Below are 25,429 nucleotides of genomic sequence, written 5' to 3' on the forward strand. Positions count from 1 at the left end.
TGATTGATTGATTGATGAGAATCTTTTCAATGGCAATACAACATTGCTTTAAGATTGGAAATTCATCTATGTTTTGTTCAAGTGGACTTCTGTGCTTAGCTATTTGGGTTAATAACAGTATCAGTAATAAACATTATTGTTCCTCATTTAATTGTTATTATAATTCACAAGCTTCTGAGTTTGAAATGGTTTAACTTTTTAATATGCCATATAGTACATTCACTGTTTTATAGTCATATAGAAGAAGAAATACTAACTATAGTTTTATACATACTTTCAGATCTGTCTCCTATAGTCCAAGACTTGTAAAGTCACAATATTGTTGGCTATGAATTTAATGATACTTAGTTTGCAAGAGAAGGTATTGTCCAATCAAGGTTAAAACTTTTTCCATTATCTGGTAAGGCATGATATTTTTCCCCAAGTAGATTAGGCTGAAATATAGTGACTATATTATAGTCATTCAATTAGTTTCATGTCTACGTGGGGATTTAAACTTAAGTCCCCCAAATCTTAATCTAACCTTCATTGTACCATATCAATTCACACAGAGGTTACCATATAGAGAAGTATGCTCTGGTAAAAGTAGTATCCAATTGAAAAATGTAGTGTTTTAAACCATTAAATTAGCACTGGGCTTTCCTGATTCACAGTGTGTGCGTTTCTTGTTTTGGTGACAGATCCTTTGCCTGTTCCACCCATATTACCTCCACGCAGCATTTCAGTTCCAGTAAGTGAAACAAAGGAAGATCTTTCACCCAATGATAATGTCCAGATGACAGAAGTCAGCAAGCCACCTCTTTCTGAAATCTTGCTCCAGCGATTACAGCACCAAGATACCAACAAGTAAGATCTAACACCATTTCTCTCAAGAAGAATGAGCATTCAGAATAAAGTCTGGAATTTACCTCATTTCCTCTCACAGTTAGCTTCAATAAAGTTTCCAGCCAAATCTAGGAATAGGCCAGCATTTCTTTCTAAAGGTGTCCAGGAAATTGTAAAAGCTAAGAAAGCCCTTCTTCAGGAAATGGAAAGCCTGCCCCAATGAATAAACCAAAAACTCTGGCAAAAAAACGGTATACAGTGATAATATGGAATGCAAAAAACAAAACAAAACAAAAAAACTGAAGGTATAGCAAACAAAAATAAAAGAGAACAATAAGAATTTCTAAAAGTTGAGTCTTTAGATGATGACAATTTTAAAGGTTTCCTCAGGGAGGATGAGGAACTTGCAGAGAAATGGAATGAATTCTTTGCATCTGTCATTTTACAGAAGAACCTGAGTATGTACAGTAAAACCTTAATTTAATAAACCTCTTTTAGCAGACAACAGATGCAATGGACCAAATTTCTGTCCAAATATCCTCCCCAAATAATGCATGAGTTATTTGCTGCATCCATAGTATCCAGATGAGGAAGTTAAATTTACATTAATTTTATGTCTTCCATGGTGATTTACATCATAACATCATTACACATGCATAATTTGTGTAAGCACAAATGATGTAAATTGACACAAATGATGTAATTTACACTGTAATGGTCATTCAGGAGTAATAATTGATCTGTTAATATTTTGCTGTACTGATTTTCTCAGGCAGGAAGATAACAAGATATTCAAGGAACAAGTTTTTCCAACAGGGTTCCATGAACTCAAGGTCTTGAATGGGTTCTGCAGGACCAAGGGGAAAAAAGGACAGACTCTTGGAGAGAGTTTTCCTTTTCCCTCCTTAGTCCCTTGCAGAGAGCATTTCCCCCCCCCCTTAGTCACTAAGATACAGCAGAAATAGCAGTGCTTGTCAGCTGACATTCAAAAGCCCCATCTCTCTTGAACAAGCATTCCAGGATTTTGACTTTTTTAACAAACAGGTTCCATGGCCTGAAAGTTTGAAAACCACTGTCCTAGGACATTATTGTAATAAATCACTGATGGCATCCAGCCACAAATTCTTAAAGATGTAACTTATCACTCAAATGAGACTCAACGCCAGAGGACCAGAAGATAGCCCATATGACACCAGTTTTTAAAAAGGGAGATCTAGGAAATTATGGACCAGTGAGCTTAACGTATGTTCCAGACAAATTAGTAGAAATAGTAATCGAAGAATGAATAGCTAGGCACAGAAAGGAACAAGTCTTGCTGAAGAAACATCAACATCAATTCCAACTTTAATTTCTGTGGATTGTCAACATGGATGGAAGTGGCCCTATCAACAATGAATATTTGGATTTCAAAAAGCCTTTGGTTAAGTCTGAATGTGCTTTCTCTCCTGCCTCTTTTATTTACGTGTGAATGGGGGAGGGGGGCTCTCTGAAGCATTTACATCTGTTTCTTGGTCTGGGCTCAAGCCATGTTTATCTGGTTGTTGCCTCGGTAACAGATCTTCCTTCTGTCCATCAAGGCCATCCTCTATACTCTAGACAGGGAAATAACAGTGTGGGAAGAGTATGTCTCCACGTCTTGCTTAGAAGTACTCCAGAGGCATCTGGTTGTGCATTGTGAAAATCAAAAACGAGTCTTGGCTGATGCAGCCAGGCTGTTCTTATGCTTTTCTGTTCCTAAGAGGGATTCTATAAAAGTAGAAGACCATTTTTTATTAGGTAAAATGTTTCTGCTTGTACCGCTGCAATGACAGCAGAAATGGTAACTGGCAATGATCTCTTTTCTGTTCATCTCTAAAATGTACAGGAATCCAGCAATTTTAGTGACCGTCATAGAGGCAGTTAAATCAAAAGGCTGACCTTAAGAGGGTGGGGTGCAAAATTATCTTATAGATAGCAACAAATGTGCTGGCTGGATGTTCTCTCAGGAAAAGGTTAGGAGGTTTGGTTTTGTGTGGGTGGCCCACAGGAAGGAACCTTCCTCCTTTGGTAAAACAAGCTACTCATGCATGATATATCAGCAAACAAGAAGTTGATGAAAGAGAATGTATGGCTCGGGCTGCAATCTGATATGATCTTTCTTGGGAGTAAGCCTCAGTGACTTCCCCCCTACCCCCTCACTTCCAACTTTATTCAGAATAACACACTCAGTTGATGCACAACTGAGTTCAGATCAGGGAATTATTTTATTCTTGTTTTTTTCTGCAAACTTTTAAAGGAGGCCTAGGCAAACTCCTCTCAGACCATCTCTAGTGATGGAATAATCAACAGTAAAAAAAGCAAAAAAATAGATGCTATACATTCATACAAAAGTGATATAATTACCTTGTGTTTTCCCTGAGCATCTCACTCGTTTGAAAATCAAATTAAATTTTAAATCATTGCTAGACAGCATCTCATCCAGACCTTCTAGAAGTTATGGGACTAAACCTCCCATCATTCCACATTACTGACAAGGTAGCAATTGGTAATCTACAACATCTTGGAGGGCAACATATTGTCCATCCTTGACAGCAGAGGCTCCTTTCTGACACAATTGTTTCCTTTGTGTCTCTCCCTTTTATTCTTTACTAGCAAGGAACTGAGGTAGATGCTATACAAAACTGTTGTAATTCCCACTCACCAGGACTTTTTGTCCCATTTGTTGTAGCTTAGGTTCATAAGCTTAATGTCTGATTTGGTCTTTCAAGCTGTTTCTTTCTTCCACAGTATTCCAGAAGAGCACCTCAAACTTATCCAGGATTATTTGCGAATTCATATAACCAATGATCTTGAAACTGTACAACTGGGCTCATGGAATCTCCCTCAGCTGAAGAAACTACTTGCAGGACTCTGCAAAGGACTCTTTAAGTAAACACAAGTTCATTTGTAGGCATATTTCAATATAGACAATTTGGGAATTCTGTATATAACTACCTACATAAATTCTTGACTAGTTAGTTAGAAGTCATTCAGACAGCTATGAATCCTAGTGTCTGAATAGGCAAATATTTGCAGTATTGACTGTCTTTAGATTGGGAATCTCTATTTGCTTTAGCGACTGATTAACTTTAAAAATTCATATTTTTTTGGTGAAAATTAAGATCAGCTTACCTTCTCTCATGCTATTAGTTTCGTAACTGCAATCCCCATAGAACATTGCATACAGAACACCTTGCTTACTTAACATTCATGTTTCTTAAGATCAGTTTGTGCAACTAATGTAGAAAATAACATAATGCAGTTTTAAGCTGATGCCTTTAGACTATTTAGCAACAGCTTGTCTGCTTTTCCCAAATTACTGCTTTCCGGATGTGTTCTTAAGGCACTTCCAAACACTACTATTTTTGCTCTCCAAGTCCTCAGAAGCAGCAAAATCAATCCATGATTTGAAATACTGAGAACAATGAGGAAAAATCATTGCCCCCTGTGAACTGTTGCAAGCCCTGTTGCAATCAAAATCCCATCATCCCCATTCCCCATTCCCCATTTTTCATTTCCAGAAAAGAAAAAAATCCAATAGCCTGGTAATTTGCAACCAAAGGGGGAGATTGGCAAAACTCTATCGGTTTCACCACTGCTCCTCTTGCCTGGGCTCTTAAGAAGGTGATTCCAAACCTTTAAACCAGCATTCCTGGCCATGATTTAAAGCTCAAGAAAAGGGTGAGGCAGGAGTTCTGTCCAATGGAGAAGCAGAGCACTAGGTCTACAAACCAAACTAACCCTTCACTTAACTAAACCAATGTTGCTTACTTCCAGTTACATTTATTTATTTATTTATTTATTATCCTGCCTTTATTATTTTTATAAATAACTCAAGGCGGCGAACATACCTGATACTCCTTCCTCCTCCTATTTTCCCCATGACAACAACCCAACATTGCAGCTGAACCAGAAAGAAATACAGAAGATGTTCTTAGGATGTAGAAGTCTGAAGCTATATGAAAACTGGTAGAGAATCCTTATGCTCTTCCATAGCTATTTGCTAGTTGACTAGAGAACTCTGGGAGTTGTCATCCCAATGCATTTGGAGAGGACAATATTGGAGAATGCTAATGTAGTACTGCATAGCCAAGTTATAAAAATAAAGTCTTTACTGTACATAATAGTTTTTGCATTTCAGTGAGTTGTCTTGGACTCTTCCTTCTCTGGAATCTATACAGATGGTCTTTGACCAGCAGCTTTCCCCAGGTACCCATCGACATTCTCAGGTATGATCTTCTAGAATTGGCAAGATATGTCTCAGAATCAGTATCAAACTAAAAAAAAAAGGGGGGGGAGGGTTGCATAGTGTATGGCAATGGTCAGGGGAACATACTTCTTAGTTGAAATCTTTTCAGTTTGTTTCTTAATTGCATTATATTTAACGTGGGCTACCTAGCAGTATTCAGGAAATAGGTAGGAGTTGCATTCATTCTTCAGGAGCAGATACAGTAGGTAGTCTTAAGAAGTTTACAATACCTTTAATGTCACTAGCCTCTTTTTTACATTTGATCGCAGTGCCAGCTAGAATGCTTCCTGGACGTAGATAACTTAATCACAATGACTCATGCCTTGGTAACCTCCTATCTTGATTATTGACATGTGTGGCTGCCGTAGTGTGGAATGTGCACCTAGCCACTGTCCTCTAACACTATTCTTGAAAAACCTAGGTGCCAGTTTTCTTCTGAGCCATAAATGTTGATATTAAAGTATGAAATTCTAGACACCTATTCCCACATAGATCGATCACACTGCCTGGAAATGCTTAGCATGATGGAAGAATGTAAATGTTTTGAACATATAAGTGAATGATCTGTTCTACTACTATTTGCATTCTCCTTTCCCTCAGCTTAATAAATTTCTGGTCACTGACCCAGCACTACAGATCTGTTATTCCATCTCTGAATGTATAATTTTTCATTGCAGCTTGAGATGAAGGTCTGTAGCTTAGTGGAGGCTAGACATTTTGGGAGTTACAATCTGATTCTGTCTGGAGGACAATGGTTTGAAGAGAGCTGATACAGACAATACTAGATGGTCCATAATAGTCTGTCCAAATAATCTGTCTCAGTATACAACAGTTTCTTAACTTTATATATTCACCTCTTCCTGTGTTCTGCTAGAAAAACTTTCCTTCCACCCACCCTAATAAATTAAGCATCTAAAGTTCTTTTGCCTGGAGCCCTGGAAAATCCTACTTGCAACTGCATAAGGTTACTATTTTCTCTGCACGGCTTAGCTCTAGACCCATAATTACAAGATCACTTTCCATCATTTGCAACCTCTTCTCACTAAAGCACTGGATTTGAAATGGATTCTTTTCCATTTAATCTTTCTGCAAATTCAGTTTCATTCTGGTCTGAACTGTTTCAGATTACTGATAACTCACTGGGATTATATAAGGTTACAATCCTTCTGAAATATATATGCAGATGATAAAATGCCAGACTCTCATTGGGAAAATGGTATTCCATTAGTTCTTATACTTTTCTTTTTCTGTGCTATTCTTACCAGCCATCCTTTGAAGTCAACCGTGCAAAATTGACTCAGTTGACAAGTTTGCTTTCTTCCATAGAGGATAAGGTACAGTGACTTTTAGATATCTATCTGGCTCTCTCTTTATCTTCAGATTACTATATCTTCTTATTTAAATACTTTTATTTTATTTTTAAATACCGTTTATTAAAAAAGTGTCCCATTTATTTCTTATAATAGTTAGGAACTGAGATCTGTAATCTTTCTAACAATTCATGTGCAAAATTACCAACTTTGCATTTTCAAAAGTAGTTACTTATTTAGGAGTTCTTTCTGTTGTGTGAACTGTCTGTAAACTCAGAAAGTAACCTGGCCCTGTGACATATGCATTTATGGTTCTTAGAGATGCAGGGGACTGGAAACTGTAGATATGCATTCATTGCTTTATTATATGAAAACTGACCTTCATACATTACAGCTGGATCTGGGAGAAGTTAGAATGCTTTTTCTTTTAATTTCTTTGACAATTGTCATGGCTAAATCAGAGAGCTTATTTATCATCAGTGTAACCTATTGTACAGGTTACAATAAAATGTTCCTAAATCTCCTAAATTCTCCTTCATTTGAAGTTTGATATTGGCAAATAGAACTATTCATTCTTATATTTTTATAGGTGAAAAGAGTATTGATTGAGGGGCCAGATTTAACACATCGACGTTCACTTATCCCTCCTGTTACCTTTGAGGTGAATTTGAAGATTTGCAGTAGTATAAGTATCAGGCTAAGTATTATATTATCACAGTGTTTATAGTTCTTGGTACATTGCTTTTGCCTATTAAAAAAATAATAATCCATGTTCATAGTGAATGTTATACAGTGCCAAGGCAACACTTACTTACTGAAAAAACGTTTATTATAATGATAGTGTTATATCTCTGCAAGTTAGTCATGTAATATGAAAAGTATTATGTATAAATAACATTTCTTCTGTTCTCATAGGTGAAACCAGATTGTCTTGGGATTTCTTCCAAAATTCATCTTAAAGTTGATGTTGAGATGGGAAAACTTATTATTAAGAAAGCTAAGGATGGTCCTGAAGATAAGTTCTATACCCACAAAAAAAGTAAGCTGGTAGATCACTCATCCCATTTGCATTCACTCAGCACTTTTCCTGAAGCTTTACAGACCTGGGAACAACATTGTGAGGAATTACACTTTTGAGATTTGCTTCAGACATGACAATTTGAGTATGTCATGCAAAAGTGAATGAATTTTGAATATGACATGACATTTTGAATATGTCATGAATATGATGGCAAAGGTCACACTGTAGCTTCCTAATACATTTGTAGTGAACACATGCAGATAGTGTTTTCATAGAACAGTGGCCACAGGCGTACAGACTTGAAAGAGAAATTTCATGTGTGAAGTGCCTTAGCAGTTCAGAAGGAAGTCTAATCTCATTATGAATGGTTGTTCCGGTTTGTGTCTTCAAGGAGAGAAGATTGGTGGTTTTGATTGTTGGTATTAATTTTCTTTGGGTAATCAGACTAAAACTGCAGGTGATACAGAAATAAACATTCTCTGCCATTATCTAAGAGCTAGCTTTAAAGAGAAACTTTGGGGTGCTTCCTACTTCTGGTTGCTGTTTCATCATAGAAACAGCATATTTTAAACCCTGGTGAAAAGAAGTGATGTGGTACAACAGAGAGTCTGCAGTTAGTTTCTAGTTCCTGCTTCTATTTTATTTAAAGGTTCAGATGAAGCATAAGAATAACATGGATTGTCTAAACAAGTGCATCTTGAACTACAAAGACTTTTGTACCAGAAAGAACTTTATAGGGACTGATATGGAGCAATCAATTTGTGCCATGGACATATAATTTAGAGTTCTCCATCAACCAAATATTTAGAAGACAGCAGTATCCAAATTCTTATTTTATGTTCAGCTGTTCATTTTGTTGTTGATTTGACAGACATATGTGTTTGTATTATGGATTTAAAAAATTTTCCTAGTTGCCTTGTAGATCTTTTCAGAGCTGACCTACCGTTGCTTGCCCTAGTGCAAGAATAGGCCACCTATCATTTGAGAAGGATAGGAATGGATGATGTCATCGTCAGCTCAGCCCGTAGCTGCTGAGAAGGTGATCACTCAGTATTTTCTTGCTCTGCATCAGATGTAGATTTTCCCCCTCTGCTGGTGCAAGCAAGGCAGTCCAGTAGGGCTGCTGTACTTCATTCCATCTCATTTGCAGATGGTGATGTGTACTCTGGCAAGCATGCTCCCCCAGGGCCTTGATTTCTGTCTTCAGTGGCCATTTTCTACTGATGTTCTGGGCCGCCTGCTGCGAAAGGACCTTATGTTCACCCTCCCCCACCAGTGCAAACAGGAAAATAGTGAAAAGCTATTTATTTAATTCTTTGTTTAACAGGTTCAGCAGGGAAAGGGCCATTTTCTTTATTCTCCCTACCTTTTAACTGGGGGTGGGGGGTCAAAAGACATGCCCACAGAAAGTAAAAAAGTGGTACTTGCTTTCCTGGCTTGGCTGGAAGGGGAAAAGAGGCTGGGGGATCCATCAGTCAGGGACTGTGTTATTGCAGTCCAGACAGAATATCTGGCCATCACTGTGGCCAAACGTGGGGCCACATTTTTAATTGTAGTTAAATTTTACTCTGTAGTTGTGATTACTAAGCAAAAGATTTTTGAACTGAACCCTGTAGAAGGGCTAGGCTGGCAGTGATGAGAACAGCCTTCTCCAACCTCGTGTTTGGCACATGCATTGGCACTTACAGATCCTTTTCAGTCTGGTTTTAGGCTCACTTTGGGCCAGAAAGTGCTTTGATTGCCCTGTGAAATAACCTTTGATACGAAAAAGACAGGAAGCACATATGCCTCTTGGCTCTTTAGAAACTTTCAGCAGTTTTTGATACTATCAGTCATGGTATCATATTTATTTAAGTAGCTGTCTAAAAAGAATGGAATCAAGAAAAAAAGCAGAAAAAAGCCAGAAAAACAAAAAGGAAATAGAAAGGAGATTTATGAGCAATATAAGATTAAACCAAATTCCAAAGTAACACCAAATTAGTGCTGCATAGCACTATTGTTCTGGACTGAGTTAGATGACGGTTTTTCAGTGGTCCTGTAAGAGCCGAACCACCCTGCTCTCCCCAATGGTTTTCTGTAAGATGTAAAATAGCATCAGAGTAATTGACACAGAGCAAAAACAGCTGTTTCTGGAAGGTGATGGTAGGAGAATATAACTCTGCTCTGTGACATTTGCTCAGGACTCAGTTTTACTCCCTATGTTATTTTATATCTTACATGACACCTCAGTGGGGTAACAATCCAGGATTGTATTACCATTAATAGGCAGTTGACTTATTTTGGGAAGGGATTGCCTAGAATTACTTTTACTTTTATTTTCCAGTGCTGTTTGCATTTTATGCTGTAATTGTTGTAATGATTTTTCTGAAGTTTTAGATTTATTTTAGTAACTATATAATCCTTCTAGAACATTGGTTATTGCACAGATTAGAAATGGAATAAATGAGCAAAACTCCTGGAATTCTCAGTTACAAGACCAACAACTAAGAATTTGGGGAAATGCAATCTTAGTATACCTGGAATCAAGAGGGCACAAGGCTGGAGAGGTCTTATGTAAATAGAGCATTTGGAGAGGCCTACTGAAGCCTACTGAAGGTACATATGGACCTTCTAAATAAAATAGGAACTTGGGAAGTTGAAATAAGTAACTGAGAATCAGTTTTACCCTCAGCTGATACAAACGAAAACTGATCATGCATCACGATTGTTTAAACAGAACATTGGATTGGTCTGGATGATAAAGCCCAAAGTAGAAGGGCTATTATCCACAAGGCATATTTGAAGGGAGGCAGATACGCAGTTTTGAGATATTTCATTAATTTATTGATTCCATTTTTTACCATTAATTCTGAATTAAGATCTGCCAACAGAAGAACCAAATCAAGAATCTATACAGTTCCCCTTAGTGTTTTCATAAATGATACTTCATTTGAGTGTTCTCAATTTTATTACCTTTAATTCACATGCATTTCAACACTGAACATTTTTGTGCACCATTTTCTAACTTTTTTGACAATGCTTCCCAGAGAAAAAGATGCTTTAAAGCAATCTTACTCAGTCTTGGGACCCAAGATATTATTCTTCCTCCTTCAATACCAAAGCTTTTCTTGCAGAGGAAAGCTGCAGTATAAGTTCATTGCTTGCTTGCTTGATTCTGTATGGCTGCCCATCTGAACAAGTGACTCTGGGCAGTTTTTAAGACAAAGTAAAAACAATTGCAATAATACAAAAATTAAAATACCTAGCAGCTGAGAAACCTCATAATCACCATAGTCACTGAATTATGATTCAAAATCATAAATTCTGAGACCATTTACATTTTTTCAGAGTAAGGATAGCTTACTCTGACAAGCAGTTTATGTTCAGTATCTGCACATCTTTCACCTTGTCTTGACAACTGCTCAAGGAGAAGAGATTCCACTGTAACTGAATTTTTTAAAGAAAGGTTAAACTTACCTTAGGACACTCAACAGGGATTGGATAAAGCCCAGATCTGGGTTTTACATTACCTTCTAATTTAGGGTATAAACATTACCAATAGTAGTAATTGTAGTAATCTTCACTACACATTTGTTTTATATCTGCTAAGTTTTACAACTCTTACTCAATATAGATTCATTAATTGGAAATATAAATCAAATAACAGGAGGAAAAATGAAACTGCCGGTCTTTGCATGTAATACTATTACTTTAGTACAGTAGCATTTCTACTCCTCCTGCATTGTAGCAGACTACATATCTTCTGGTGGGAAGAACAGGCATTTTCTTCTTTCTAAGAAATACACAAATGGACAAATTACAGGGCCTGGTTTTTCAGTAACTCTTGTATAAGATATGCTGGGGTATGAGAAAGGAACTAAGAAGCCAACATACAACAATCAGCACTTTTATTTTATATTGCAATCAGTAGTTAATATAAGCTAGTGTTCCCCTATCTGGTGACTTCTCTTCATCTGATCTGGGTAATTGGGCAATATACTTTGTGATCTATTATAGCAGTTGTGATTGTTATAGCAATCCTACAAGAAGTAGAATTCTTGTTTTATTACACTTCGTAAGCTTTTATTTCTTTCGAAGTGATAACTTGCCCTGGCAACTTGTCAGACTGTTCAGTCATCTGCAAATGATGTTGCTTATAGCCAAGGCTGTCTAACTTGGGAGTTTTCCTTTCCAGTATGAAAGTGATATTTTCCACCTTTGTAATATACGTACTCTGTGTGGTGCTTTGGCAGCAACTGTGGTGATGATGTGTCGGGGGTTGGGATCTGGGTAGCAAAAGGTCTCCTTTCATTTACACTCACCTGTCACATGTCAACCGGTGATGGAAAAAATACCCCGACTGACCGGCAGGTTGTTTGGAAGGGCAGGCTAAGCCAGAAGCCATGGAGCTTCTCTTGATTTACTGGGAAATCCCCGGCAACTGATCCACAGGGGTGGAGGGACAGTTGCCTGGGCATCTTAAGTTGCCCCACAGTAAACTGTTAACGAGGCAGAGTACTGATCAGCAGTAGGGACATAGCAAATTTAGGCTGGCATACTTTGTGTTGCCTCATAAACTGGAGGAAAACACATTAAACCAGTTGTCTGAATGTGCTCAAATCTATCTCAACCTCTTTGAGCTCTGCCACTGCCACTGCCACTGCTTACTTCCTCTTCCCCTTTTAAATCGTCAACAGATTATGCTCTACAAATCTAACTATCATCTATCTATCTATCTATCTATCTATCTATCTATCTATCTATCTATCTATCTATCTATCTTTTATCTTGGGGTGCAAAATGGAGAATTATTGAGTGCAGGGTATTTTCCTAGTCAGTGAAGTCACTTATCAGCAGCAGTTAAGAAACAGTGAAGCTGTCAAATGGCAGTTTTGCTAGATCCCTACTAGCATGGTTCTTTTCTAATGTGACTTGCCCCCTTAATTGGAGTTTAGATTTGAATCTAGTTTCTGCTGATTGTGGAAAATGCACATCAATAGCTTTCCTAATCGCCAATGCTGATCTCTGTGAGAATCTCATATCACTGTATGAAATGGTGAATTGATAGGCAGTTTGTGTGAGGCATAGAATTCACTCAAGAGTTTTTCTAAATTAGGCAATCCCACAGTTTGATGAGCAAAAATTATTCTAGCATGATGAGGCTTCAAAACCAAAATAATTTTGCACCTGAGGCTTGTCTTGAGCCATTGCCAATTTTTTTTAAATCCCTATCATAGACTGGTAAGATTGGATTGTGCAACTCAAGTTCTGAGAGGGAAGATACTTTATTAGCATGGGCTCTTTCAGTTTCAAAATTTCTGTGGCCTAAAACAAGTAAGTTTGACTTAGTTTTTGCTCCTGTTAAGTCCTACAGCTCATCAAGTCTCAGAAGTTTCCTAACAAGCTGGTGATTATACTGGAGACAGAAAAAGAGAAATCTCAAAGAAAAGAGTATGTCTTTGCTGACTCTAAGGTAAAATGTTAACTTCTGAGTGCTTTAGCATAGCAGATACATTACTATTTATTTTATGGCATTAATTTCATTCATTACAAATACAAAATGATGCATATATTATTAAAAACCTTCCCTTTGTTTCAGTAAGTGAAATTGGTACTGGGATAATTTACAGAGCTTTTCAAGGGATGTATTTGAGGATCCTTGTATTTTTATTTTTATATTGTGTATTTTATTTATTTTATTGTAAGCTGCCTAGAGTCAAGTATATGAGCTGGGTGGCTATATAAATACATACATACATACATACAAATCCCTAGGTGTCCAGCTTGGCTCATCAGAAACGAAGAAAATGAATTATGAATTAGAAGAGAGGAATATTCAATTTAACAGTTAATGAGGTCCAGATCGCTTAACTGTGATACATCTGTGCATATTGGATAGAATGCTATTGCAACTGCATTTGACTGTGTATGCACACATAAATACACAAAAAACTCACAAATTAGATCTGAAGGACTATGGGAAGTTTATTCAGAAAACACTGAAATGAAGTGAATGCTCAATTAAAAAAAATGAATTAAGAAAACAATTTCAGAATTATGTGGGTAAGCACCTTGTAAGCCATAGAGATGTTATTAAGTAGAAAAGTGGAATAAATTTATTTTAAATAGAAGGAAGGAAGGAAGGAAGGAAGGAAGGAAGGAAGGAAGGAAGGAAGGAAGGAAGGAGGGGAGGGGAGGGGAGGACAGTAATTTCACCTTTTGATTGTTGCTAATTGTGACAAGCCCAAGCTTTCCATGTCTTTGCTTGAAGCCTCTGAAGAAAGGGCATCCCCAATCATGCCCAGATGTCTATTATTTCATATGTGAGGCTTGGCTTCCTGCCTACCCCAATTAAGCCCTGTGTTAAATATATACAGGGAAGATTACAGGATCAGATTGCCTCAAGCTATTGACTTGAATTTGTTTGAAATTTCAGTTCCTCCTTTAGGGTTCCCTATCAGTCTTATTTTCTACTGGCAAAGAATCAAGATTTAGTTCTTCTTGGATGTTGAACAATCCAAGGTGTTTCCTTCCTACAAATTGTTTTGGTGAATTAAGTTTAAGATTCAGGGTGATAATTAAATGTTTTACACAGCAAATTCAGCCTAGTCACTAGTCATTTCTGCTTCATTCTTAAAGAAATATACTTAGTTGGACACTGGAATTCATTATAACTGATCTTAAACACTGAACTAATCTAGTTTTTAAGGAGATTATAAATCTCTGAAAAAAGATACCTATCTTTCTCCATAGGTATAAGACATAACTTGAATTCCCTCATATCCAAGCTAAGAGTTATTGTGACATGAATGGTGGCTATAAATGCTTAATTACACTAACAATTCTCCTCCCATAGCTGTAGTTCTCTGGGTGGATTATGAAATTATTTAAGATATTAAAACCAATTAAGACAATCAAATATATTAAGAGGCAGCAGAGAAAAAATAATTACGTTGCTTTTTGCTCCTGAAGGAAAGGTAGGATATAAATTGAATCAATCAATCAATGTTGTTATTATGGTATAACATGAATGCTTAAAACAATACAAAGTAGATGCCTGGGAAAAGGAAGAATATCTTTGCCAGCACTAAAGACATTGCACTGGGTTCAAAATCTGCCTCTCTATGGAGGTCATTCCATGAATCCTGAAACTGAGAAGGCCACTTCCTTACCTTCCTCTGGATGCCCCCACCAACTGACTTTATTTTCTTCAGAACTGGAGGGGCAGATTCCTATTGTCACAAGCCTTAAACAGCCACTATATGGTAAGAGCAGCCATCCTCTCTTGGCAGTCACACTGTGATGTCAATGAATTGGCAGTCTTATCTGCAACAGGTGCCTTTCCATATACAGTAAGGCTTCTGTGCTGGGGCTCTGTTCTATCAGAGCATCAGCTCATACGGAAGCATTTGCATTTCTCAAAAGCTCCCCATTGCAGATATTTTACGTTATCAGGATCAGCTCTCCATGACATCTCTATATTGTCTTAGGGAAGGAGCTATTCACACTCCTTGGGTATAGAGATCTGTTCTTGTCACCTGAACAGGGTTCATGGTAACTGACCTTATGGCATCCCAGTATGACTGTCTATCCCATCACTGGCTTCTGATTGGACTGTGCAGTACTCCAACTATTGTTTTTAAAAAGTGATAGCTCATAATATACTCTCTCTCTCTCTTTCTGTGTTTATGCTCACTCAGAACAGAAAATCTGAATACAGGATTTTTAGATTTTTCTTATTTTGTTATCCATGGAAAGAAGCTCCAAGCACATCCAGAGAACATTTCATAAACATTTCATAAAAGAATAATACCATTACAATACCTGTTCTGTTCATGAGTGCAAGAAATTGACTAATTTGGCCTCAAATTCTTTCTAACAGATTAAAGACAAAAAAGTCAAACTTCAGTTCTACGAGAGCAGTTTACTAAAAATTCTTTGAACAGCTATCATACCATGACAGAAGTAAAACTGTCTACAAAGGAAAGATTTGAATGGATCTAAACATTCCTATGTTTAGCATTTTCTCCAGCTTCTAAATAATTAAACATTGCCTTAACTATCAATTGAAATGTTACCAAATCAAAGAGGCCACTACAAGTTGCTACTTGCGTTGAAACTTTCTATCCTCTTGACACATGTTAGCGTGAAAGCATTTTTCTCCAGCTTACCTGTAACAAATGAAGTGGCTCTTCGATCAATAGCCTTGAGTTAGTTATGTGGTTTCTTTTTTCTTTTCTCTTCTTTTTTTACTCCTCCATTTCCAGAAAAGAGAAGGCTTCTGCCAACTCCTACAGCAAATGAAGAATAAGCACTCTGAACAACCAGAGCCCGACATGATCACCATCTTCATTGGGACCTGGAATATGGGTATACATTTCAAATTTTGGTCCTAGCCTCTGCTATGCAAATCACTGTACTGCCATCTTAATCAGAAAGAGTTTCCAATGGGGAAAGGGAGATGGGACAGGTCTCTGGGTCAGATTTTCTGCACGTTCTAACTAGCAAACTGTGATAACTAGAGATGTGCATAAAAACAAACATGTGATCCATTTTATTGTCTGCATTAGTAGAGCAGGATTCTGATCTGGCAAGCTTATTAGAGATTTTTTTAAAAAGTGAAAATTTTCTATTTTCATATGTAATGGTTCCTGACATACTGTACTGAGCCTTTCTATTAATCTTCTATTTTATGTAGATGTTAATACAGATTGCCAGAAAATATTTCCTGTAATTCACATCACACTGTTCTGATAGTGTACTATTCCCTGATGCAGCTTCTTTTTCCAGTGTAAGGAACAAAATTACTGTACTGTTCTTTAGAGAATAGCATATTTTCTTTTTAGGAGTGTGGGCCTGTGCATGTTTGTGGACATTTTTGAATGGGGAAGGGGCAAATGCTATCTAGACTTTGGTTGCTGCTAACATTTGTGCTGGTGTGGAGTCTGCTAAAAGCAGAATGCTCAAACCGGCTTCCAACAGAATCTGTGATGAAATTATTTTCTACATCCTATCACAGATTTTCCAGCTACTCTCACTATTATATCATTCAATTGTTTAAAGATTAATGTAACATGTAGATGATTCTTTAGTCTTCTTTTGGGTGGCAGAACAATCAGTTTATTCACAGCTTTGTGGGCTTCTTTCCTCCTCTGTGTTCTTGATTTGTTCTGAAGTGGTATGGCAGAGGAAAAAAAATCTACAGGTATAGCTTCCTGTCAGAACTACAAATATTATAAAAGTTGGTTGATTCTCTTCTCTTTTCCATTTATTTAATTATGAAGCTGTCTGTTAGGAAATGCAGGGGTACCCTGTTCAGGAGTAGGTTGTGGCAGTAAATAAATAAATAGTTCCATGTATGGTTTTGTCCATTATCAAATGGGATTCTACATATATTTCTTCAGGGTCTAGTGGATGGGGAAATAACTCAGTGCTTGTTCCAGTTTTAATCCCTGAATATTATCAAATAGGTTAAAAGTCTTTTTATTGGAAAATTGGGGTATGTAATCTATGGCTCTCTGGCCCAATTTTTGCAGCCACTGAGCACTACTAATTCAGTAGTGATAAATTGTTGATTTTTTGTGGATCTATTTTTAGTTATTTCTTTAAAGCCTCCAAATTGGCTTAGAAGTTTATATAGGTTTAATGAAATTCAGTTTATTAAACATAGTAAACTGAAAGCCCCAATTTCATAGATTTTTCATTCATCCCCCTCCATAGACACTACCATGCTTTCTGTGGTCTTCGGAGGCTATATATACTGTATATATATTGATAAAAAGTGAACCAGCACTAGCTTCAAAGAAGGTTGTTCAACCCTAGTACCGATTGAGCTAGATTCATTACTATAGTAGTTTCTTATGCTCATTTTGGTTTGGGATTTGCTAATCAAGGTGATGCTCCTCCACCAAAGAAGATCAGTTCCTGGTTTCTCTCCAAGGGACAGGGTAAGACCCGTGATGAGACAGCTGACTATATTCCACATGACATCTATGTGATTGGAACACAGGAGGACTCCTTGGGTGAAAAAGAATGGCAAGAAATTCTAAGGCATTCCTTGCAGGAGATTACCAGTATCAGCTTCAAAGTGGTAAGATGTTTAAAACTTGTGGTGGGAGAATAGATTGGTCTGTTGTTCCATGCAAACAACAATACATCACCTCCAAAATGCATCTATATTTACTTTTTTGAAAGGATACATCAGATGTTCCTAAAGACCATTAGATATAATTTACACCAGTAATAAAGTAAAAGCTGCAAATCAAGTTCAACTTGTGGTGACTTCATGGACATGTAACTTCCTTGCCAAGAAAACTGTAAAGGATCTGGATGGAGCAAAATAAGCTCCAAATGACCTTCTTCCAAAATGGAGTCACTGTTTATCAGCAAATGTCTGAGCAAGCCAGTAACATTAGTCCTCATAGTTACTCTGAATGGGAGTTGTACTCCCTTGAAAGTTCATGATCTGGGGCCCTCCTAGACCCTTGGCTCCTGCTGAAACAGCAGGCGCAAGCCATTGCCAGGGTGCCCTTTGCCTCTTCAGCTGGAGCATCAGTTAGGAATCACTTGGATCAAGATGACATGGTGACAGTAACTCATGGTCACCACTGCTTTAGGGTACTGTAACATGCTGTATGCGGAGTTGCCTTTGGAAGTGACTCGAAAACTGCAGCTGGTATAAAATGCAGTGGCAAGATTGCTAACAAGGTAACCTTATCAAGTATAGAATGACATGACTTTTAAGTCACTGAATTGATTACCAGTAGGCTTCCAGAACCTTCTGAAAGTGCAGGTCATAACCTTTAAACCCTTTATGGAGTAGTACTAGATTATATCAGGCAACAATTTGCCAGCCTTAGAGTCTGTTTATCTGGTATGGCTATCTAGAGAAAGCCTGTTAAGGCCTTCCATTGTTGTAAGGTATATGGGGTATGGATCAGCTGACAGGCATTCTTAGTGGCAGCCCCCACTTTATGAAACACATATTTACTCCTGGAAGCATAGAGGGTTCCAACCTTCCTTGGCTTTCAGAAGGAAGTGAAAGCTATTCTATTGTAGCAAACTTTCAGCCTTTTGTTGTGTTTGGATGGTCATCATTAAACTTTATCAGTACTGAAATGGAATTTCCTGAGCTCCCCATTAAATCAAAAGAGAATTAAAAAGAGGATCAAAGTCATAAAGGATGACTTCCCTTAATGCACTCACTGATTAAAAGGGAACTTGGCAATTATCATTTTTATTACCAACTGTTTTGAATAATTGGATTTGCAATAATTGGAACTATTGTTCAAAGATCATATGGACTGAGGCAACCAATAAATTAACAAACAACATGGAAGGTTTCCACTGCTCCTTCTGGGTTACTTAGCTGTTTCAGATCATAACTAAATGGATCTTTATTATGGTCATTAACCAGCACAAAGCAAATATAAGAGTAGACCTTCAGGTGAAACTAAGAGGGTTAAAAGAAATGATATACGGTAATTATAAAATAATAATTTTAACTAAAAGAAATTTGAAGAAATAAATCTTAGCTAAAAAGAGACAGAGAGCCAGTTTGGTGTAGTGGTTAAGGCATCAGGCTAGAAACCAGGAGGCCATGAGTTCTAGTCCTCCTTAGGCACAAAGCCAACTGGGTGATCTTGGGCCAGTCACTCTCTCTCAGCCCTAAGAAGCAGGCAATGGCAAACCACTTCTGAAATATTGCCAAGAAAGCTGCAGGGTCTTGTCCAGACAGTCACCAGGAGTTAAAAACTGACTCGAAGGCACCAAACACACACGTACACAAACATACACACACACACACACCAGTTCTAAACTAAGAATAAGCCATATACAGCAGACCGTAAGCAGGTTCAGCAGCTCTTAGTTACTGTGTTCCTTGTTTTACGTGCTTTGCCTTTTTTAGCTTAATGGACTCAAATTTCTTACTGGTGTCCTACTAAAGTTGTTGTTGTTGTTGTTGTTGTTGTTCTTTGAATTTGTATACTGCCCGAATGAACAACTCTTGGCGCCTCACAACGATCAAAGAAATTACAATAAAATCAATTAAACATACAAAATAAAGATAAAAGATGGCAAGCACAATGAAGTGAGGGGTCTCACTCTCCTTTGCGGAAGGCCTGGTGAACTAGGTATGAACTAGGTCCAACCCTGCTTTGTTTTTCAAGATCAGCCAAGTGCCTAATTAATTTTTCCAACTTCATACACCTCAAATTACCTAGTTAGATGACAGCACCTAGTCAATCTTGCCTTTTTTTAATACACAAATTGCAAGAATCAAGATTGCTTTTATCATTTAAGTACAACGTTAGTTAAAATGTGGCTCCATTATAATAGTGGGACTGTGTACTTGGATTCATTCCACTACTCTTAAATGAAAAATATTTATAGAATGTATAGTGTTAATACCTCTTCAACATTCTGCTTCAGTACATTGTTTCTCTAAACAACTGGTTCTCAGTAGAATTCTGATCATGAGAACATTGTAAAAATTCAGTATAAGTTGTTGGAGAAGGGTTATGTAGAGTTCTCTGCTTATTGTAATACAGATAGCTAGATTTAGAAAGAGATGTACAGCAGCTGATTTTCACTTTTTTAAAATTAGATAGCAATCCATACTCTCTGGAACATCAGGACTGTTGTACTGGCGAAACCTGAACATGAAAATCGCATAAGCCACCTCTGCATTGATACTGTGAAGACTGGAATTGCAAACAGGCTGGGTAAGATTTGAGCAGACACCCAAAAAAGCATTTTAAATCACTATTTTTTAGCTGTGGACTTTCCTACTCTATTAAATAACCCAGAAGAAAGCTACCTTTTATACAATATTTTAATATACATGTATTTACTTAAGGAATTGCAAACAAAATCTATTTGTTTGTTTATTCACATCTTCAATTTATATGGTCACCCATCTTACTCTCACAACTTTGGGTGGCTAAGAGTACATAAAAAAATAATAAAAACACAAATCTAGTCTAAAAACTTTTTTAAAAAACCCTATAACAACAAAACTGCTAAAGAATATACAAAGTGCCAGGGCCCACAAAAATTACTGTATCTCATTCAGTCATCATACAGTCTGACTCATCTAAGTTTCTGGCCCCAGCACTTGGAGGGAGAATCATGTGGTTAAAGTCTTTCTAAAGACTAACAGGATCGGGGCCATCCAAATCTTGGGGGAAATACTGTTTCGGAGGGCAGGTGCCATAACAAAGAACACACATTCCCTGGTTCCCATTAGAAGACACAGATTCACAAAGGGACATGAAGCTTGCCTGAAGTATGCCAGATCAAGGGGATGAGCAGAGAAAATTGGAGATAGGTGATCTGGCAAATAACTGTATGCCATGTAGGGCTTTATAGGTGACAACTAGCACCTTGAATTGTACCCAGAAGCCTACTAGGTACCAGTGCAGCTCACGGAGCAGTGGTATTACTTGGCCATACTTGACTGTGCATAAAACTGCCTTTTCTGCTTCATTCTAAGCCTTCCAGTTTAGGAATAGACTCAATAAAGTAGAATTGTGCAAAGGACCTACATGTTGTGAACCAACTCTATCTGAGCGAGGCTATATCATTTAGATCCTCAGATCCAGGAGACCCCAAAGCCTATAGCTACTCAGTCTTGCTAAGGTTGAGGTGAAGCCTGTCCTTCCCCATCCAGACCTCCACAGCTTCCAGGTACCAAGAAAGAACCTCAATAGCATCACCTGGTTGATCAGGAGCAGAGATGTATAATTAAGTATCATCAGCCCTGATTATACTTCATCCCATGAGGTCAATCAATGACCTAACACAGTGGTTTCATGAAGAGGTTAAACAACATCAGGGAGAGAGTAGAGCCCTAAGGCACTTTCACAAAGTAGCGGCCTAGGGCTAGATCATTCCCTACCGCTAAAATTACTGGAACCAGTCTCAAAGGAGAATAACCATTGCAGAATGGTGTTCCCCATTCTCAATGCCCTAAATTGTCCTTAAATGACAGCGCAATATAGATGAGGACAATATTGGTGGTCTCCATAAGAATCAGAACTAGATTTGGAATATCTTAGTTAAGTTGGGTATTGAACAAATAAGCCAGTTCAGTTGGAAGTTGTTATTAACATGCTTTAAAAAATATTTTATACTACAAAAAATAAACCAAAGTTCTATACAGTAATATCTTTTATAATATAATTCACTCTTTAATGATAGAGCAATTCAAACTCATAACTCCACTGACTTTCAGATGCAGGGAATCTCATGCTGACATACTGTAGATTCACAGAGTTCCTTTTATCCTGCTGATCAAATTTTATTCATGGAAAATTCCATGGTTAAAAAACTACTGCCAGGGTATTCCTAGTGTTCCTGGTGATAGTAGCCATAAAGCTTTTATACAGTCCATTACTGAGGCAGGATTGGGGCTGATGTAAGTTAGCTTTGGATTTTAAAGCTCACTAACTGCTCTATATTGTGAAGATGGCCCTAAATCAGGCAATTGAGCTGTTCCATCTGTGCACTTCAATCTAGGTTCCCAAATCTTGACCCGTCCTCATGATCTATTCATCACATTGGTTCTCCACATAACTTGAGCTAAATTATGGTCATAACTTTAATTCTTTGCTTCTTTCCTGTTTTCTCAAAATCCAAATAAATCTCAATGTGCTTCTTTTAAAATGTTTTTATTACTTTTAATAAAAAGACAAAAAAATTAATCAGATGCAAAAATTAAAAGAAAATAGAATAACTAAAAATGAAAAGAAAAAAATGGAAATAAAAATGCATAATAGAATAAATATATATAAAACAAAAAGCTCAGTTCTTAAACAGAAAACTAAATGTTGACTACATGGGGTCTGACCAGGCTCTGCATAATGTCGGTAGAAAGCTAATTCACTGATTTGCTAACCAGTTTTTGATTCCAGATTACTTGCAGGTTTTCTATATGTACCATAGTACTACTTTTCACCTCTACATAAAAATGAATGTAACTAAAATAGGAGCTAAGTGCTTATGAAGATACTATTCAGGATAAAATAATAATAATAATAATAATAATAATATTATTATTATTATTTTATAATTTTGGTCCTAATAGTTTTTGAAACAAATCATTTCAAATTCATGAAGAAATAGAAGTAAAAATAAACAGTACATGAAATAATATAGCTAAAAATTGGAAAGTTAAAACCCTGGTCCTCATATGAAAGTTGTAATTTAAATAAAGAAAAGCTAGGGGTGTGAGTGTTTGATAACAAAACAGAAAAACAAACATGCACACACACCACATACCACACACACTGACACACACACACACAAACATCTAGAACTACATGAATCCCAGAAGTCACCCTGGAACTGCAGCGCAGAAACTTACTGCAGACTAGGAGGTCCAAATTTGTTTTTCTTAAAAAAATGGAAATATAATGGATATAAATAAAAAGGCTGCTACTTCTTTTTCCCCTTCTGATCCCAGCTGAATTAATATGTTTGTGGCTTCCAGATCAGAGAATTTCTTCAATCCAGAATCTAGGAATAAATTTTAAGAAATGATAAAGAAAAGAGGTTTATCTCCTTTTGCCTTACCACTTAAACATGCCCCATTAAACAACTTGCATTTCTGAAGTATATGAAGGATCAAATCTGGAAAAAATATTTATCTTCCTGTCCTTCCATTCCAAAGATCCAGCTTATTTGGACAGTAGTGAAGTATCATAGGTAATGGGCATGCCCTCTATTACGAATGAAAGGGGGTACCTAGATGGAATGCAGCTTCTATCTAGCTTGTGTTTAGGGTATAGTAAGAAAAGCTTTCCATACACAACATCAAAACTGACGTAGCCGCATTATAGGAATTATTCAGGAAATAATATCTGTATATTTATGAAACATTGCCTGTAAACAGATCAATTCATCTAGAACTTACTCACTTTCAACAGCCCATCAAAATCTTTCGCCCATTGCTTTTCAGCACTTTCAAGTTGATTTATTCTTTTCTCATGACAGCAACTACCGCATTGAGCTTCATGATGTTCTTACCAAGAAAGTCAACTCACACTTTGGTTTTATCGAAGTGATATTTTTAGAGTCTTTGCAGAAAGTGTGTGGTTGTATAATATTTTAAATCACAAGCAAGGCTTTTACAGTTACAAGCAATTCCAGAGTAGACACCACCTGTGAGATCTCAAAGGACTTGGGAGTAATTATAACTGCAAGAGTTGTTTCCAAGATTTAAAAGATCATTATATAAACAACCAGCTACAAGCTTCCCTGTTACCAGTGAGGAAGCCCCTCCTCACTAGTTCATAGGAAAGCTGTAAGATTCAGAAAGTCGCTGTTGTAATGTACACAGATATATATTGGTTGAAAATTTAAAATAGTTTACTTGCTGGAATTCTTATACCCGTGCCTCTTTCATCTCAAATAATCTTGCTAAAGAGAACTCTGTGAGAAACATGCTTGGAAAAAATCAGTCTCAGTACAGGCAATGATGGAAGGGGCTACTTCAGCTTCAGTTCCTTTCTGGTCTGCATCACTAGCCAAGGAAAGAAGACTGGAAGTTAATTCCCTGATTATTGTTGTGCACTAAATTTGATATACTAGAAGCCTTTTAGGATGACATATACAGTAGAAAGCATATAACATAAGCTCCCCCTTTTGGGGGGAGATGGGTGGTGATGGAAATTTGAAATATAAATAAATAAATAATAATAATACCTGCCCTTCCTTTCAAAAGTGATAGGACAATCTGACAGTGACTACATTTGCACATAAGTGTGATTTCTTTTGAACTTGCACTACTTGAGCTTGCCTTTCTTTGGCTTGCATAGCATTTTTCTGAAGGTTGAAGATTTGAATTATCTGTTGTGGTTTAACTATATTGAATCATAATGAAATAATACTAAATATTTTGCAGGATTCGGTATTATAATTGAGAGGACAAAGGCTATTCATTTGAAGGAAAAAGACGAAGACAATATTAAAAGAATCATATTTTTTCTCACATTTCCTCTTGATATTAACTGTTTTCTTTTCATCTTTCTCAGCCAAATTGTTAACATAATGTGGACTGTATACCTGGAAAATGGTCTTATGTGCTGGCAATAATACTAGAATCTGTATATGGTTCCCATAGCAATTTGTGAGATATGCAATTGTTTTCCTAGTTAGAACCTCCCCTGGAACCCCACTGATGCCACTGTGGTAGATTTTTTTCAGATGCATTTTTTTCTCTGAATTCATATGCTAATGGAACAATGAAATATATCTACCCAGTGTTGATAAAATAATTGATTGCTATACACTAATGCATAGTATTGTAATTATAGGAAAAACAGGAGGAGTTTGGAAGGACAATGGATAAGTATACTGTATGTGTGAGCCAAGACATTATAATGGGTGGAGGGAGGGGGTAGAGATTAACACTACTTCTCATACTAAGATTTGGCTCATGGAAGTGTTTCCACAAACCATTACAATCAACAACTGTCATTAAGTTGAATGATAAATTATACATTTATCTTCATAAGTCAAATACAGGTATGATGGGAATCCAGGAATGCTTGGTATCTTTGCAGGTATATATATATAATTCTATTACAGTTTACTTTCAGAAATAATTTTGCCGGAACTGTGTGTTCAATTAAAATTAACATTATAAGGAGTTCTTGGTCTGTTTACAAAATTCTAATGGATTGATGGAGTTTTGTTGAGTGGTAAAGAGAAATTCAGCTTTTACATTTGAAAAAAGTTTTTGAGAAAACCTTCACTGGATTTCTGTTCCTCAACTCTGCATCCTCAAAGAAGTGTTTTAGCTTAGATAGCAAGGGGAAGGACTTATTTTTAAAATATTTCTGTTTCTTCTTTCATTTTCATTTTCTAACTCAGGCAACAAAGGTGCTGTTGGGGTGTCATTCATGTTTAATGGAACTTCCTTTGGGTTTGTGAACAGCCATTTGACTTCAGGAAGTGAAAAGAAACAGAGGTAAATTATTATTGCCTTCCTAAGGGCCACCTGAGGCACCTGTTGCTTGGTAC

The 25,429-nt window shown here is 36.9% G+C and overlaps 1 protein-coding gene across 1 annotated transcript in view; it reads left to right on the plus strand.

The window, feature by feature from the left end:
- Positions 1–25,429, plus strand: part of INPP5D (inositol polyphosphate-5-phosphatase D) — an 88,172-nt gene that overhangs the window by 36,270 nt on the left and 26,473 nt on the right. The window contains exons 4-14 of the mRNA XM_063306894.1: positions 681–846; positions 3,592–3,732; positions 4,985–5,072; positions 6,358–6,426; positions 6,992–7,063; positions 7,318–7,441; positions 12,769–12,875; positions 15,670–15,772; positions 17,296–17,492; positions 20,010–20,127; positions 25,280–25,376. Of these exons, the coding sequence (XP_063162964.1) occupies positions 681–846; positions 3,592–3,732; positions 4,985–5,072; positions 6,358–6,426; positions 6,992–7,063; positions 7,318–7,441; positions 12,769–12,875; positions 15,670–15,772; positions 17,296–17,492; positions 20,010–20,127; positions 25,280–25,376 (1,282 nt within the window). The remainder of the gene's footprint in view (positions 1–680; positions 847–3,591; positions 3,733–4,984; positions 5,073–6,357; positions 6,427–6,991; positions 7,064–7,317; positions 7,442–12,768; positions 12,876–15,669; positions 15,773–17,295; positions 17,493–20,009; positions 20,128–25,279; positions 25,377–25,429) is intronic.

The sequence above is a fragment of the Candoia aspera genome, chromosome 6 (assembly GCF_035149785.1).
Source record: "Candoia aspera isolate rCanAsp1 chromosome 6, rCanAsp1.hap2, whole genome shotgun sequence".
Classification (NCBI taxonomy): domain Eukaryota; kingdom Metazoa; phylum Chordata; class Lepidosauria; order Squamata; family Boidae; genus Candoia; species Candoia aspera.